The sequence below is a fragment of the Gossypium raimondii genome, unplaced genomic scaffold (assembly GCF_025698545.1).
Source record: "Gossypium raimondii isolate GPD5lz unplaced genomic scaffold, ASM2569854v1 Contig00258, whole genome shotgun sequence".
Classification (NCBI taxonomy): domain Eukaryota; kingdom Viridiplantae; phylum Streptophyta; class Magnoliopsida; order Malvales; family Malvaceae; genus Gossypium; species Gossypium raimondii.
The window spans coordinates 25,645-39,487 of NW_026291358.1; the positions used below are offsets into that span (position 1 = coordinate 25,645).

At 33.0% G+C, this 13,843-nt stretch overlaps 1 protein-coding gene across 2 annotated transcripts; it reads left to right on the top strand.

The window, feature by feature from the left end:
• Window positions 1-2,148: 2,148 nt before the first annotated feature.
• LOC105783123 (vacuolar protein sorting-associated protein 45 homolog) lies at window positions 2,149-8,822 on the top strand. Of its 2 annotated transcripts, none has more exons than XM_012608350.2 (13): window positions 2,149-2,505; window positions 3,152-3,353; window positions 3,497-3,576; window positions 4,167-4,394; window positions 4,660-4,782; window positions 4,879-4,959; window positions 5,038-5,179; window positions 5,291-5,469; window positions 6,648-6,803; window positions 7,225-7,332; window positions 7,416-7,537; window positions 8,027-8,158; window positions 8,358-8,822. In XM_012608350.2, the coding sequence occupies exons 1-13, from the start codon at window positions 2,416-2,418 to the stop codon at window positions 8,416-8,418; spliced, it is 1,704 nt and encodes a 567-aa protein (XP_012463804.1). In that variant the 5' UTR covers window positions 2,149-2,415; the 3' UTR covers window positions 8,419-8,822. The 2 variants fall into 2 exon arrangements, with proteins under 2 accessions (XP_012463804.1, XP_012463803.1); XM_012608349.2 differs by having other exon boundaries at window positions 2,150-2,505; window positions 4,657-4,782.
• Window positions 8,823-13,843: the final 5,021 nt, after the last annotated feature.

Consider the following 13,843-nt stretch of genomic DNA (forward strand, 5'->3'; position numbering starts at 1 on the left):
TAGAAAGAGAGTGGTGCTCTCGGCTATCGTTGTTTAGCAAAATTCAATTTGGCCCTACTCTCGAAGCAAGGTTGGAGATTATTTGTTAATCCTAATTCCCTTTTTAGATCGAACTTTGAAAGTTAAATACCATCCAAATTCTAATTTCTTAGATTCAAAGTTAAGAAATATACTTTCATATACTTGGAAAAGTATATGGACTGCGAAACGTCTTCTGTTGTCTGGACTTTGTTAGAGGGTGGGGACTGGCAAAGACATCAAAATTGAGGATGATGTTTGGGCTCCGGAAGCTGAGGGTATCAAGATAAAACAAACTATTAGCAAGCCAAATATCACTAGGGTTACGGATCTAATTGATAGTGATACTAGATCATGGAAAGTTGGACTGGTTCTTAATACCTTTATTGATAATGATGCACGGAAGATCTTGCGAATACGTTTGGCCAAATTTCTTCATGATGATTTTATGGTGTGGCAGGGTGAGTTCACGGGTGAGTTCACGGTGCGTAGTGGCTATAAGTTACTTTTACAAGGTAATTTCAATAACCCAAATAATTACAACCTGATTGACAATACAAAATGCTACAGGAAACTTTTGAGCTTAGATCTTCCTTCTAAAATAAAAATTACAACATGGAAAACTACTTTCAATTATCTTCCTACTCTAGTGAATCTTCGAACAAAAAGATTGACTACTGAGGCTATTTGCCCAAGATGCATGCAAGGGTTGGAAATAAGGGAACACATTTTTCGTGATTGTTCTGTTACAAAAGAGACATGGAAAATTTTAGATTATGTCTGTTCACAAGAATTGTCACAATTTGAGTTTATGGATTGGTTTACCTGGGTTTTGTTAAATAGTACGGTGGATGTTTGTCGAATATTTGTTTGTGCCATTTGGGCTATTTGGACCGACAGAAACCAATGGGTTCATGAGGGAAGAAAGAAATTTGGAGCAAAGACAGTGGAGTTCATTAAATAGTATATTTATGAATTAATAAAGATTGATAGGAAAAATCTTGCCTTAAGCCAAGATTCTGATAGATGGAGACCCCCGTAATTAGGTTTCTATAAAAATAATTTTAATGCAACTTTTGATACCAAGGAAAATAATCCTGCTTAAGAGTCTGTAAGAAATTTTAAAGGTGATATTTTGGCTTCTAAGACGATGATTCACGAGAATATACCTTCAGTTTTTGCAGCAAAGGCCATCACTTGTGTGCAGGCAGTTACTGTGGGTAGAGATTGGGGGATTACGCATGCTGAGATTGAAAGGGACTCTTTGAAGGTGACCAAGAAAGCTTGAAATATGGAGAGAGACAAATTGACAATAGGACTATACATTCATGATGTTAAAAATCTGAGTGAGGGCGTTAATGGCTGTAAGTTTCAACATGCAAGACGATTAGCAAACAAATCTACTCGTTGTTTGGAAATTGAAGGTTTAAAACTAGGGGGAAATGTGTACCTTGTTAATGGAGTTTTTGGTCAGGAAATCACCGAATCAGAAATCGATCGTGGATGGAGATGAAGCTTGTATCTCGGTCAAGTTTTAAAACAGATGTATGGGTTTTGTGAGAAGAAATCTGAAGTATTTAGAATTCCATCAGTTTGTCTTCTCTTTGAGCTGGTTTGTTGAGGTTCAGATATTTTTAGATTTCTCTAGAAGATGATAGCTCAAGAGGTTGGGTTGTTATTGCTTTATTTTGTTTTGTTCTTTCGATTTTTGACGTTTTGTTTCTATTCGTTTTCTTTTCTGGTACTATTTTAGCCTTCTTGTTTTTGGTTTGGGCTTTGTTAGTTTCTAGACTTTGTAGGATTTATGTTTTTAATACAACCGAGTACTTTTAATAAAAAAAATTTTGATTTTGATTCAATTATGCATATTTAAAGAAATAAATATGTTTGTTATTTTCTTATTGGATTAATATAATTATTTGTGTATGCAATATAAAAACTTTTAAAAAAAATCTATTCTATAATGTTGTTAGATGTTCGTAAAAATTAAATCAACCCAAAATTTCATGTTTAAAATTTTAGAAAATTTAAAAATTATTATTTTGCAAAAAAAAAAAAAATTGGAGGCGGTGGTTTAACCATTATTATTACCAACATTTACATATTTTCCCAAAAACTGAAAACGCTGCGTTTGAAGCTAGAGCGAAACGCTGCTTTGGGATCCTCCTTCCCTTTTTTGCATTTTAGATTTCTAGAAATTCTATTGCGCTCCATGGCCTACGCTTAATCCTTGAGCCTTAAGCAGATCTGGATCTTCTCTTTGAAAGAAAAAAAAAGGAAAAGAAAAAAAAAAACACGTTAAAAACGGTTTCAGCTTCCCGGGAACATCACAGCTCGTTTCTTGATCATTAATCTCAGCTGTCAGTTCTAAAGGGCTAAGCTTAGAGAAGATCGAAGATGGTGCTGGTGTCGGCCGTACGGGATTATGTTTACCGGATGTTACAAGACATCTCCGGCATGAAAGTCCTCATTCTTGATTCTCAAACGGTAATTAATTTTTCTGATTTTTAATCTGTATTTACCTTAATTATATACGAAATAAATTTTAACTTATTGTTTTCGATTTTATCATTAATTCCAAATGTAAGGTTATTTTAATTAGAAATAGATTAGTGCTGGAAATTGTTATGATCCGAGAGGTAGAAATCAGGGGATTTTAGACAATTAGGACCTGAAGCGATCATTTTCAATTTATTACAAACAGATTTGTAATTTAATTGGCAATGAAGCCTCGAATTGCTTCTAGCTAATTAGGGTGAGCTTATTGTTATGGCTTTTCAGTTTGGTTGTCTCTTGAATGCTGGAATCTGCAAGAGATCGGTTGGTGTGGCTTAGGCCGTAGTGTAGCTTTTATGATCCTTTTTTTACAGTACAATTTCAGTTTTTGAGGCCAATTACCATCCGCTTAAGTTACCAATCAAATGCTGTGGTATTACATTCTTATATTTGATGAGGCAGTAATGTTTGCATCACTTTTTTGTATGATAATCTAAGATTATATTTTGCATTTTTTGGGCTAATATATGTAGCTTTTTCATGGGTTAGCATAATACTTAATACTAATGAATCTTTAAAAGGAAAAAAAAAATGTGATTTTGATTATGGGTAATTTATTCTGCTTTCTGAGTCATAGGTTAGCATTGTGAGTGTTGTTTATTCCCAATCAGAGCTACTTCAGAAAGAAGTCTTTTTGGTAGAATTGATAGACTCCATCTCCAAGTCAAAAGAATCTATGTCGCATCTCAAGGCAGTTTATTTCCTTCGGCCTACATCAGAAAATATTCAATATATGCGGCGTCAGCTATCTAACCCTAGGTTTGGAGAGTGTCACTTGTGTAAGTTCTTTGCATCTTTCAGTATTTTATGTTGCCCGTAATTTCATTTTACTGTGAAAATGTGCAAATTGTTTTATTGCCCAGTTTTAGATTTTTTTTTTTTCTTCTTTTTGGTTCTTTTTCATCTCATTGGATTTTTGCAGTTTTCTCAAACATGTTGAAGGATACTCAGATTCATCTTTTAGCTGATTCAGATGAACAAGAAGTTGTCCAGCAAGTCCAGGTACATCTAATATGCTGAATTGTTTTTGACTGGCGCATATAGCTTGCAGGGCATCATCTGGCTCTCTATTTAACAGTAAAATTATCACAACTACTGAGTCTATAATTTATCCATAATTGGATAAATAAGGTATCATATAACAATCTACTAGAAAATAAAGGAAAAGAATCATATCTTGTGCATAAGTGAGATCTCCTGATGTCAAGAGAATGCATTGCTTAATTAAAAATTGAGGACTGTTTTTTTATTGTATTATTTTTTTCCTTCTAAGAGCAACTAAATATTTAACATCTAAGAAGACCATTCCATTTGTGGTTTGATCTAAGTATCAATGGGGAATATTTTCTTTATGCCAATATTAGAAATGATGCATTACCAAAATTGACAGGGTTGATCTAATCATCGTTATGCTAGCTTGAAGGTTTTTTTAAATTTGTTGTCCAATTGACCTCTTTATATGGGTCAACCTGAATTTCCTTAATAGCATTATTCCATGCATTGCTGTATATTTCAGAGATGCTCTATAATTTTACATCAGAATTTGAAAGTTTACTTTTTACCCTTATATAGTTGCTGCCTTGATGTTGCAGGAGTTTTATGCAGACTTCATTTCAGTTGATCCTTATCACTTCACTTTAAACATGCCCTCAAATCATTATTATATTCTCCCAGCAGTTGTGGACCCTTCTAATTTGCAGCATTTCTGTGACCGAGCTGTTGATGGTATTGGTGCAGTTTTCTTGGCATTAAAACGGAGACCAATTATTAGATATTCAAGGGCATCTGATATTGCAAAAAGGATTGCTCATGAAACAGCAGTAAGTGAAATTGCAATCCTAAAACGATTACAAATATTTATACAAACAATTGACAAGAATTTTACTAATAGAAACTGTTCTAGCTTTGGTTTGATCTATTGTGTCACGAGTCCTCCAATACATGTATACGTTACATATTTCAGAATGGTTTTAAAGTTTTGTCTTGGGCAAGAAGCTTTTAGTTTGTTCCAGAAATCTGGAGTCATGAAAAGGAACTGATTTTCTTCTTTTTCCTTTTTGTTGTCTTCTGTGTGTCTGATAGAAGCTAATGTACCAGCAAGAAAGTGGTCTTTTTGACTTCAGGCGGATGGAAATGTCTCCGTTGCTGCTGATAGTTGACAGAAGGGATGATCCTGTGACTCCATTGCTGAACCAATGGACCTATCAGGTACATGGTAGTTCTGATTCTTTTGTAACAATTTCTTAAATACAAACTATGCGTCCTGTTATTTTCACATGGTAGTTACTGAATTACTATCTGTAGGCAATGGTTCATGAATTGATAGGTATTCAGGATAACAAAGTGGATTTGAGAAGCATTGGCAAATTTCCCAAAGATCAACAGGTTGATTGCATCTTCTCTCTGCTAGACATATTTGTTTAATATTACAGTGGTTTTATTTTTGTGGTCTCTTGCTTTCAGGAAGTTGTGCTTTCATCAGAACAAGATGCTTTCTTCAAAGCTAACATGTATGAAAACTTTGGAGATATCGGAATGAATATCAAGCGGATGGTGGATGATTTTCAGCAAGTTGCTAAAAGCAACCAAAATATACAGACAATAGGTTCGTATGAGACAGAATAAAAATATTTTAGATTTATTAGTAAATCTTTTTGTTCATTATTACTTTGTTGCTGAGATAGGTCATTAAGTTATTATGCTTTGAAATATGCAGAAGACATGGCCAAATTTGTAGACAACTACCCGGAGTACAGAAAAATGCATGGGAATGTTTCAAAGCATGTCACATTGGTAACAGAAATGAGCAAAATAGTTGAGGAGAGAAAACTTATGTTGGTTTCAGAAACTGAGCAGGATTTGGCTTGCAATGGGGGGCAAGTTGCTGCTTTTGAGGTAGTGTTCATGTGTTTGTTTTATCTACGTTTCAAAGTTTTTGGCTCCATATCTGTTTATGAGTCTATACATATCAGTCGGTTCCGTATTACAATCTGTTATTCCATTAAGATACAGAAGATATAAATGCTATTACAATTGGTGGTTTCAAGGTAGAAGCATCAAGAGGATGAATCTGAAATATACCAAGGGACCAAGGGATTGGATCCTAGGAGTTGCATAGGGGTGTTGCATTTGTTGTTAGAGATGTTGAAAGTGAAAAGCTTCCTAGAATGTTTGAGATTGATCGATAAAAACTACTGTTGAAATGGATAGATGATGATTTCTTGTTGTTATGTGAAATTGGAACTTTTGTCAAGGGGTAACTGTTGGCTCAGTATCTATTGAGCTTATGTTTGTCTCTCACAGTGTTCTTGTTTGAAAAGGGACAAAAGGGTTTGTGGAAGATCTAAGCAGCAATTTTCTTTTCCTCTTACACACATTAAATGATATACTATTGGAAAAAAAATTAGAATGAAGAAATGATATTTAGTTGTAGCCAAAATGCCTGCTGCTATTTGTCTATGTGCTTGATTAAGACTGAAGATTCAAAAGTCTGGAAAGGTTTAAGAAGCCAAGCTCTTCTTTGATTAGGTTTACCATTCTGTTTTCCTGCTTATTTTCTATTTCTGATGCTACACTAAGGATACTCAGTCATGACATATTAGGAAATAGAGGCCAGAATTCGTAGGAACAAAATAAAAGAATGTTAATTTTCCAAGTAGATATCTAAAGGAATTAGGATGAACAAAGATTGAAGAAATGTAGTTTATATATTGACTCTGAAATCTTGTTGGAGATGATCAATGGGATGTGTAATCAAATAACAAATTTATATCTAACTGATTATGATAAAAGTAATGACTATATAGTGGAAGAGACTATGATTTATTTACAGTAAACATATTATGCTGCAGTTTAAGTTGTCTTGGTTATTACTCATCAAGTTTTAGTTTAGTTAAATCTACCTTATCTTACCATGTACGGATCAAAAGTGGGCCTCAGTATCTGTTTTAGTCATTTGATTCGGTAGTGGTCTTTTTTAGTTTATTGTTTGGAGATATAGATGGAACTCCATTTAAACTATCATGTTACAATTGACAAGCTCTAATGACCTTATTTACATGTTTCTTTTTTAGGCAGTGACAAATCTTTTAAATAATGAAAGTGTATCTGATATTGACCGACTTCGCCTGGTAATGCTGTATGCTTTGCGCTACGAGAAGGAGAGTCCTGTCCAGTTAATGCAGCTATTTAACAAACTGGCATCTCGGTCTGCCAAATACAAGCCAGGGGTAATATAACCAACATTGAAATATTTTTGCTTGAAATTCCTGTATCTTCACATTTGATTTATATTTTTTTTCTCGTGAACATGCATTCCATTGCTAAATTGTTTGTGAATCACTGTCCTTGACCAAAATTTAGTGCTCATCAATTGTGTTACAACCAGATATCTCTTTTGGCAATCTAGTTTTCTAATTAAAAATTCTTTTTGTTGGTAAAACTTATCCATCTATTCAAGCTGCATGCATTTTATATGATATGCAGTGTCATTACTCATTGGTTAATTCTATCTGATGCTTAATCAGTCAGCAATAATGTTTTTTTTTTGGGCCAAAAGTCACAAATAATTTTTAATAACTATTCGTCTATTCTTATTGTCATTTCAATGGGGTGAAAACTGGTTATAATTTGTTGGCAATTCTGGAACAGCTTGTGCAGTTTCTTCTAAAACAAGCAGGGGCTGATAAGCGTACTGGTGATCTTTATGGAAATCGTGATTTTCTAAATATTGCTCGCAACATGGCTCGTGGACTGAAGGTTTTATGGAAAATATTTTATTTAGTTGCTAGGAGACTGTTTCTTCATTTTCTCATGGATTATTTTCAAACTTTTCTTACTAGGGGGTTGAGAACGTGTACACCCAGCACCAGCCTCTTCTTTTCCAAACTATGGAAAGCATAATCAAAGGACGACTGAGAGATGTGGACTACCCATATGTTGGAAATCATTTTCAGCAGGGCAGGTTTGTTGCTATTTATAAAGTTATTGAACTTTTTTGGGAAAGTTTGCAGTAGATCTCGGTTTCTGAATAACTGTATGGCTACAATAAATTTAATATCAGCTATTTAAAGCTTTAAAGTAGACACCCTTTGATATTGTAACTTGCATATTTAGTTCTTTGCTGGCATCCTCTGAATTTGATGCTTGAACATTTGAATAATATGTGGCTGCTAACTTTGAGTAGTAGAGCCTGTTTTTTCTTGTTGCAAGATGATCTAGAACTCCTGAGAATGAAAACTAAGATGATGCAGAAATTATTTGAGAGAGCTACAGTGAGCACACAATGCAGTTTAGATCTCTAGGGTACAGATTTATTAATAAGCTACAGGAAGTCTATTTCCTTGTGAAAGATGATATTATTAATGATAAAAGCATATACAAGGAAAAAAAAACACATATATAAAGATCGAATTAATAAAATTTCAATGATGCTTGCTCCACCTGTATACAGGCCACAGGAGGTGGTTATATTCATCATTGGTGGAACAACTTATGAGGAATCACGCTCTGTTGCTCAGCTAAATGCCAGCAATTCTGGAATTCGTTTTATAATTGGTGGAACAGCAGTTCTCAATTCTAAGAGGTAGGCTTTGTATATTCACTGATTCTTATACCAAATAAATGCATGCTTATCTGGAATAAAATAGGTTTCCTAGTGATCTCTATGTAGTCCCTGTAAAGTTGTTTTATGAAAATGCTTTGTAAAACTAGTAAATGTTGGTTTAATGATTGCTGAGACAGCTCTTCTTAAACTTGTTTTGGTTTGGGCTCTTAAAATGCAGGTTTCTGAAGGACTTAGAAGAAGCTCAGGGGATAGCTCGAAGCAATGCCAATGTTGTTTAAGTCCAAATTGTGGCGTATATATACGGGTTGAGCATGAGAAGCATGTAAATAAGCATTTGTGGGTCTTTAGTTTAGATGATTGGCAGTGGAACTGTGTTGGTAAAAGCAATATGACAAGGTGAGACTCGTGAAATCAGCTCATTGTCCGTGTTTAAGATGAGATAAATGGTTCGACGATCACCATTGCAGAGTATAAGTGAAAGGTAAAATTGGCTAACCCCCTCATTGTATTCGTCTTTATGGGGCATTACCATATTTCTTCTACATAAAATTTTGTAATTTAGTATTCAACTCCTCCTTTTGTGTTTTGCTGTTGTGTACCTCATTGATGCATCTAGCATTCACCCATGTATTTGTATCGTCATCTGATTGTCAAAAATGGAAGCTATAGTTTTCTCTTTAAACCATCACTCTTTTCGAAAGGAAAAAATGAAGATCTTATTATTTATTATCATCGTCGTCGTCATGAATGAATAGGGGGAGCAGGTTATGCATGCTAAAATCGTATAACATATTATTAATATTTATACTAGTAATCATATTCACCTTTAGTTCTACAACTAGGGTAAAGAAAAATAAAATCCAGAGTTTGATGGCTGAAATCAGCGGGAGGACTATAGTAACCGATAATTTTAGGTATTGTATATTTTGAGTCAGAATTTTATTTGAATTATTTTATATTTATCTAATTTTTGAATATTAATAATTAATGTTATAAAATTTTGATATGATTATGCATTCCTGTTGGGTTTGTATAATGTTTTTAGTTACTTTTATATTCTGTTGAGTAATAGATGTATTTTTTATATAGGATGGTTCAACTTTGCTTTGGCTAAAAATAAATATTTAATCAACATTATTTTTGGTTTGTAAAATTGAATTGAGTCGGAAAAAAATTTCAATATCCGGTGATCACAATCTTTTCACAGTGAAAATGATGAAAAGAAAGTTGAAACTCCTAAAGAGGCGTCGGAAGTGTGATTGTAGGGAAGAAAGGTGACTGCTGGTACATTGAATTGGAAACCTCCTGCCCGCCGACCCTCACAAACCCCATTAATACCAAATCTTAAACTGTACAACCCAATCTAATCCTGAACATCCACAATCATTTATAATGGATTTATTTTTCTTAATATATGTATTTTAATTTAATATCTTGTCTCATGGTAAAATTATCGGTATATGTCAATTTCAAGAAAAAAAATTAGGGATTTATATTAAATTTTATTATTTAAAAGCGTGTCAATAGAAAGTTTTTTTTTTTGTGTAAAACACTTCACACAAGACCATTTTACCACATCAGTAAAGAAAAAGCCAATTTTCTTAAATTTAATAAAAATTTGTCCTAAATACGTAACTTTTTTTCTTGAAATTGGCATATATGATAACTGTCCTTTTCTCTCTAACTTCTTCATTTATTATTAGGGTTTACAACTGTTGAACTTGTTAAAAAATTAATCAAAATAATCATTTATTAATATGTTTATCATAAAATATTACTATAAATATTTATTTATAAGTTGTTCTTAAATCTTTATTATTATATATTTTTTCCAAATACACAAATAATACTTTAAAATTGAGTAAGTAAAACTAATTGAGAATTTAAAATGAATCAATTGCATATATTCATTAATAAAAAAGTAAAGCTTATGTTCTATTTATTTTTAATTTGTAAATTTCAAGAGTGAGATTAGGCTAGATTTATTCATGGGTCCGAATCACTCACCTAAGTTTGAAATTTCATTCAAAAATAGATTTATATAAAACTTAAGACTCATTTTCTAAATAGACCAGACATTGAATAAGATTTTTTGGCTTGACCGAATATATTATTATAATAAATAATTGTATTAATTATATATTTTAAATAATAATTATATACTTATATTAAATCACTAACTCAATATCAATTTAATTTATTACCATGAACTCAAAAAAAAATCCAATCCAACTAAATAACTTCGACGAAAATATAACGAAAATATAAAATTTTAAATCTAATATTTAATATAACGAAAGTTTTGGTCACCGATTCATCTCTATGCTATTATTTTTCTTTGACCTTCATTGTTCATAATATTATATCATAGTCTATAGGCATATATATCCATCATACCCCAATTTCGAACCTGCAAATGGGAAATAATATATTTTCAACATTATTTTTATTATAAGTTTTTATTATATTTATTTTTTTATACAATGCTTAAAACTATCCATAGTCTCTTCTCAACCTTTAAATAAGAAGATAATGTGCTTCAACACACTCGAAGCCATGTTCTCCTTTACTGGCAACAATACCAATACCAATCGAGCTAAGAATCAATCAGTATGTTGAGAAACTCATGTATATTCAGTAATGATAAAACCTTAACAGTTTAACAGTTTCACAAATTAGTCCCTGGGCTAGCTAAATTAAGCTACAACGATCCCAAAAACATATAAATCAATAAAAATGAGACAAAATACATACCTAATCAAAGCATGGTCGAACCCTAGCTTCAAAAATGGCTACTTTTCCCTTGTGAAAATTGGTTGAAGAAGAAAATAAAAGTTGAAAGCTTGTTTTACTTTATTTAATTTATCATTTAATTACTTAATTACCATTATAACCTTTAAAAACTTTAATAATTACACTTATGCCAAGCCATGTACATCCACTATCACTATTCATGGTCTAATTACCATTTAAGGACTCTTACTTTAAGGTTTTATAACTATTTAATACCTTTAGCTATTAGAACTCAACTTTTGCACTTTACGCGATTTAGTCGTTTTTATCAAATTGAGCATGTAAACGGTAAAATTTCTTAACAAAATTTTCATACGGTACTTCTATCATATTGTAGGCAGTAAAATAATAATAAAATAAAATTTTGGATTTTGGATTTTTGGTCCCAAAACCACTGTTTCGATTTCACTGAAAACGGGTTGTTACATTACCCGGATGATAATCAATGATCAAATCATAGTCTTTCAGTAGCTCAAGCCATCTATGCTGTCTCAAATTCAAGTCTTTCTGCAACATCAAATACTTCAAGCTTTTATGATTTGTAAAAAAGTGACATTTTTCGCTGTACAAATGATGTCGCCAAATTTTTAACGCAAACAAAATAGCTACAAGTTCTAAATCATGTGTCGGATAATTCTTGTCATATTGCTACAACTGTCTAGATGCATAAGCTACCACTTTGCCTTCCTGCATCAAAACACAACCCAAACCATTTAAAGATGCATCACTGAAAATCACGAATTCTTTACCCGACTTAGGCTGAACTAACACCATTATCTCAGTTAATAATGATTTCAATTGATTAAAACTTTGCTAGCATTTCTCAGACCACTCAAATTTCACATCTTTTTGCAATAATCTCGTCATAGGTGTAATAATCATCGAGAATCCTTTAGCGAATCTTCTGTAATATCCAGCTAGTCCCAGAAATCTTCTAACTTCAAATACATTTCTTGGAGGTTTTCATTTGACAGAAGTTGAAATTTTGTTAGGATCAACTCTAATACCCTCGACTGATACAACAAGTCCCAAAAATCCAACTTCCCGAAGCCAAAATTCACATTTGCTAAACTTAGCAAATAATTGCTTTTCACACAGAGTTTTCAATACAATTCTCAAATGCTCGGCATGCTCAGACTCATCTCATGAATAAATAAAAATATCATCGATGAAAACCACAACAAATCGATCTAAATACTATCTGAAAATTTTGTTAATCAAATCCATAAATACTGTAGGTGCATTAGTTAAACCAAACAGCATCATAGGAAATTCATAATGTCCATACTTGGTCTTGAACGCGGCTTTTGGCAGATCAGAATCTTTAAGTTGCAACTGGTAGTAACCAAAACGAAGATCAATCTTTGAAAATATTGTTGCACCTCTCAACTGATCAAACAGATTGCCAATACGCTGTAATGGATACTTATTCTTGATCGTAACTTTGTTGATCTTGTGATAGTTAATACATAATCTCATAGATCCGTCCTTTTTCTTTACGAATAGAACAGGTGCACCCGAAGTTGAAAAACTAGGTCGAGCAAAACCCCTATCTGTCAACTCTTGCAACTACTCTTTGAACTCTATCAACTCTGTAGGCGCAATTCTGTAAGGAGCTATCAATATCGTTAATAATCATGGTACTAACTTAATAGCAAACTCAACCTTCCTGATTGGTAGTAACCTTGGTAATTCCTCTGAAAATACATCTGGGTACTAAAATACCACTAGAATCGATTCTAGCTTCAACTCAAAAACTCTAGAATCAAATATCTCTGAGCTGAAATTGCTGAAACAACATTAGATATAACACCCAAACTATCTGATTCAATCTATAGCTTTTCACCGTTCTGACACTTTAACATAATAAGCTTTTGTCTACAACTTACCACTGCATCATGAAAAGTCAACCAATCTATTCCCTAAATCACATCAAACTCATCAAATGACAATAGCATCAAATCTGCCAGAAAATTATAACCTCAAATCATCAACAGACGGTTTTTGTAGACCTTATCAACTAGCACATACTGACCTAGGGTGATTATTACTTTAACTACGAATTCAATGGGCTCAATAGGTAAATTCTTGTTAGACACTAGATTTGTGCATACGTACAAATGTGTTGATCCCCGATCAATTAAAGTAGTAACATCAGTATCAAAGATAAACAATGTACTAGTAATAACATCTGGCACTAAAGCCTCCTCTCGTGCTCAGGTCGCGTAAGCTCTAGCCCATGCTCGTGCCTCGAATCTCATAATAGATTCCCTGGTCCCACTGCGGCTATTATCCACATTTCCATGATTTCGAGGTGGTCTAACTCTCGCAGTAGTGTTGCTCAGTCGAATAGTCTAAACCTTTTCTTTATCTAACCTTTTTTGGCAATCTCTGTGATAATGCTCAATTGAACCACACCTGAAACATGATTCATTCTTCAATCTGCACTCACCGAAGTGTCGTCTATTACATTGCTTGCATTCAGGCCTATTGTGCCGCGCACTACCCATACTCACTACAGACGTAGTCTGAGGCTTTGGACCTGCATGCCATTTATCTCTATCTCTACTGGAATATCCTACTGAAGCCGTGGAACGATTGTGATGTTCTTTCAATTTCTTTGATGATGACTGATATGACTTTCTAGTTGACCTCTTTCTCCAGTCTCTAGCTTCATAATCAATTTTTCTCTTTTATTTGCTAATATTCTCGGCTTTATATGCTCGATAAACTAAAACAACGAATTATTTCTGCTCAAGTATCTCGACTAAAAGCTTTATATTTTCATTTAACTTTTCTTTGAATCGTTTACTATAAACGAAAAAATATATAGGATTTTTCCTATGTAATTTATCACCTTTTACTTAAATCCGTTGTTAAAACTAAGTAATTGTTTAATAAATTAATGAA

Coding starts and splice junctions, on each gene's coding strand:
- LOC105783123 (XM_012608349.2), top strand. CDS start 2,416: ATGGTGCTGGTGTCGGCCGTACGGGATTATGTTTACCGGATGTTACAA. Junction 3,577..4,166: donor AAGTTGTCCAGCAAGTCCAG/GTACATCTAATA, acceptor TTGATGTTGCAG/GAGTTTTATGCAGACTTCAT. Junction 4,395..4,656: donor GGATTGCTCATGAAACAGCA/GTAAGTGAAATT, acceptor TGTGTCTGATAG/AAGCTAATGTACCAGCAAGA.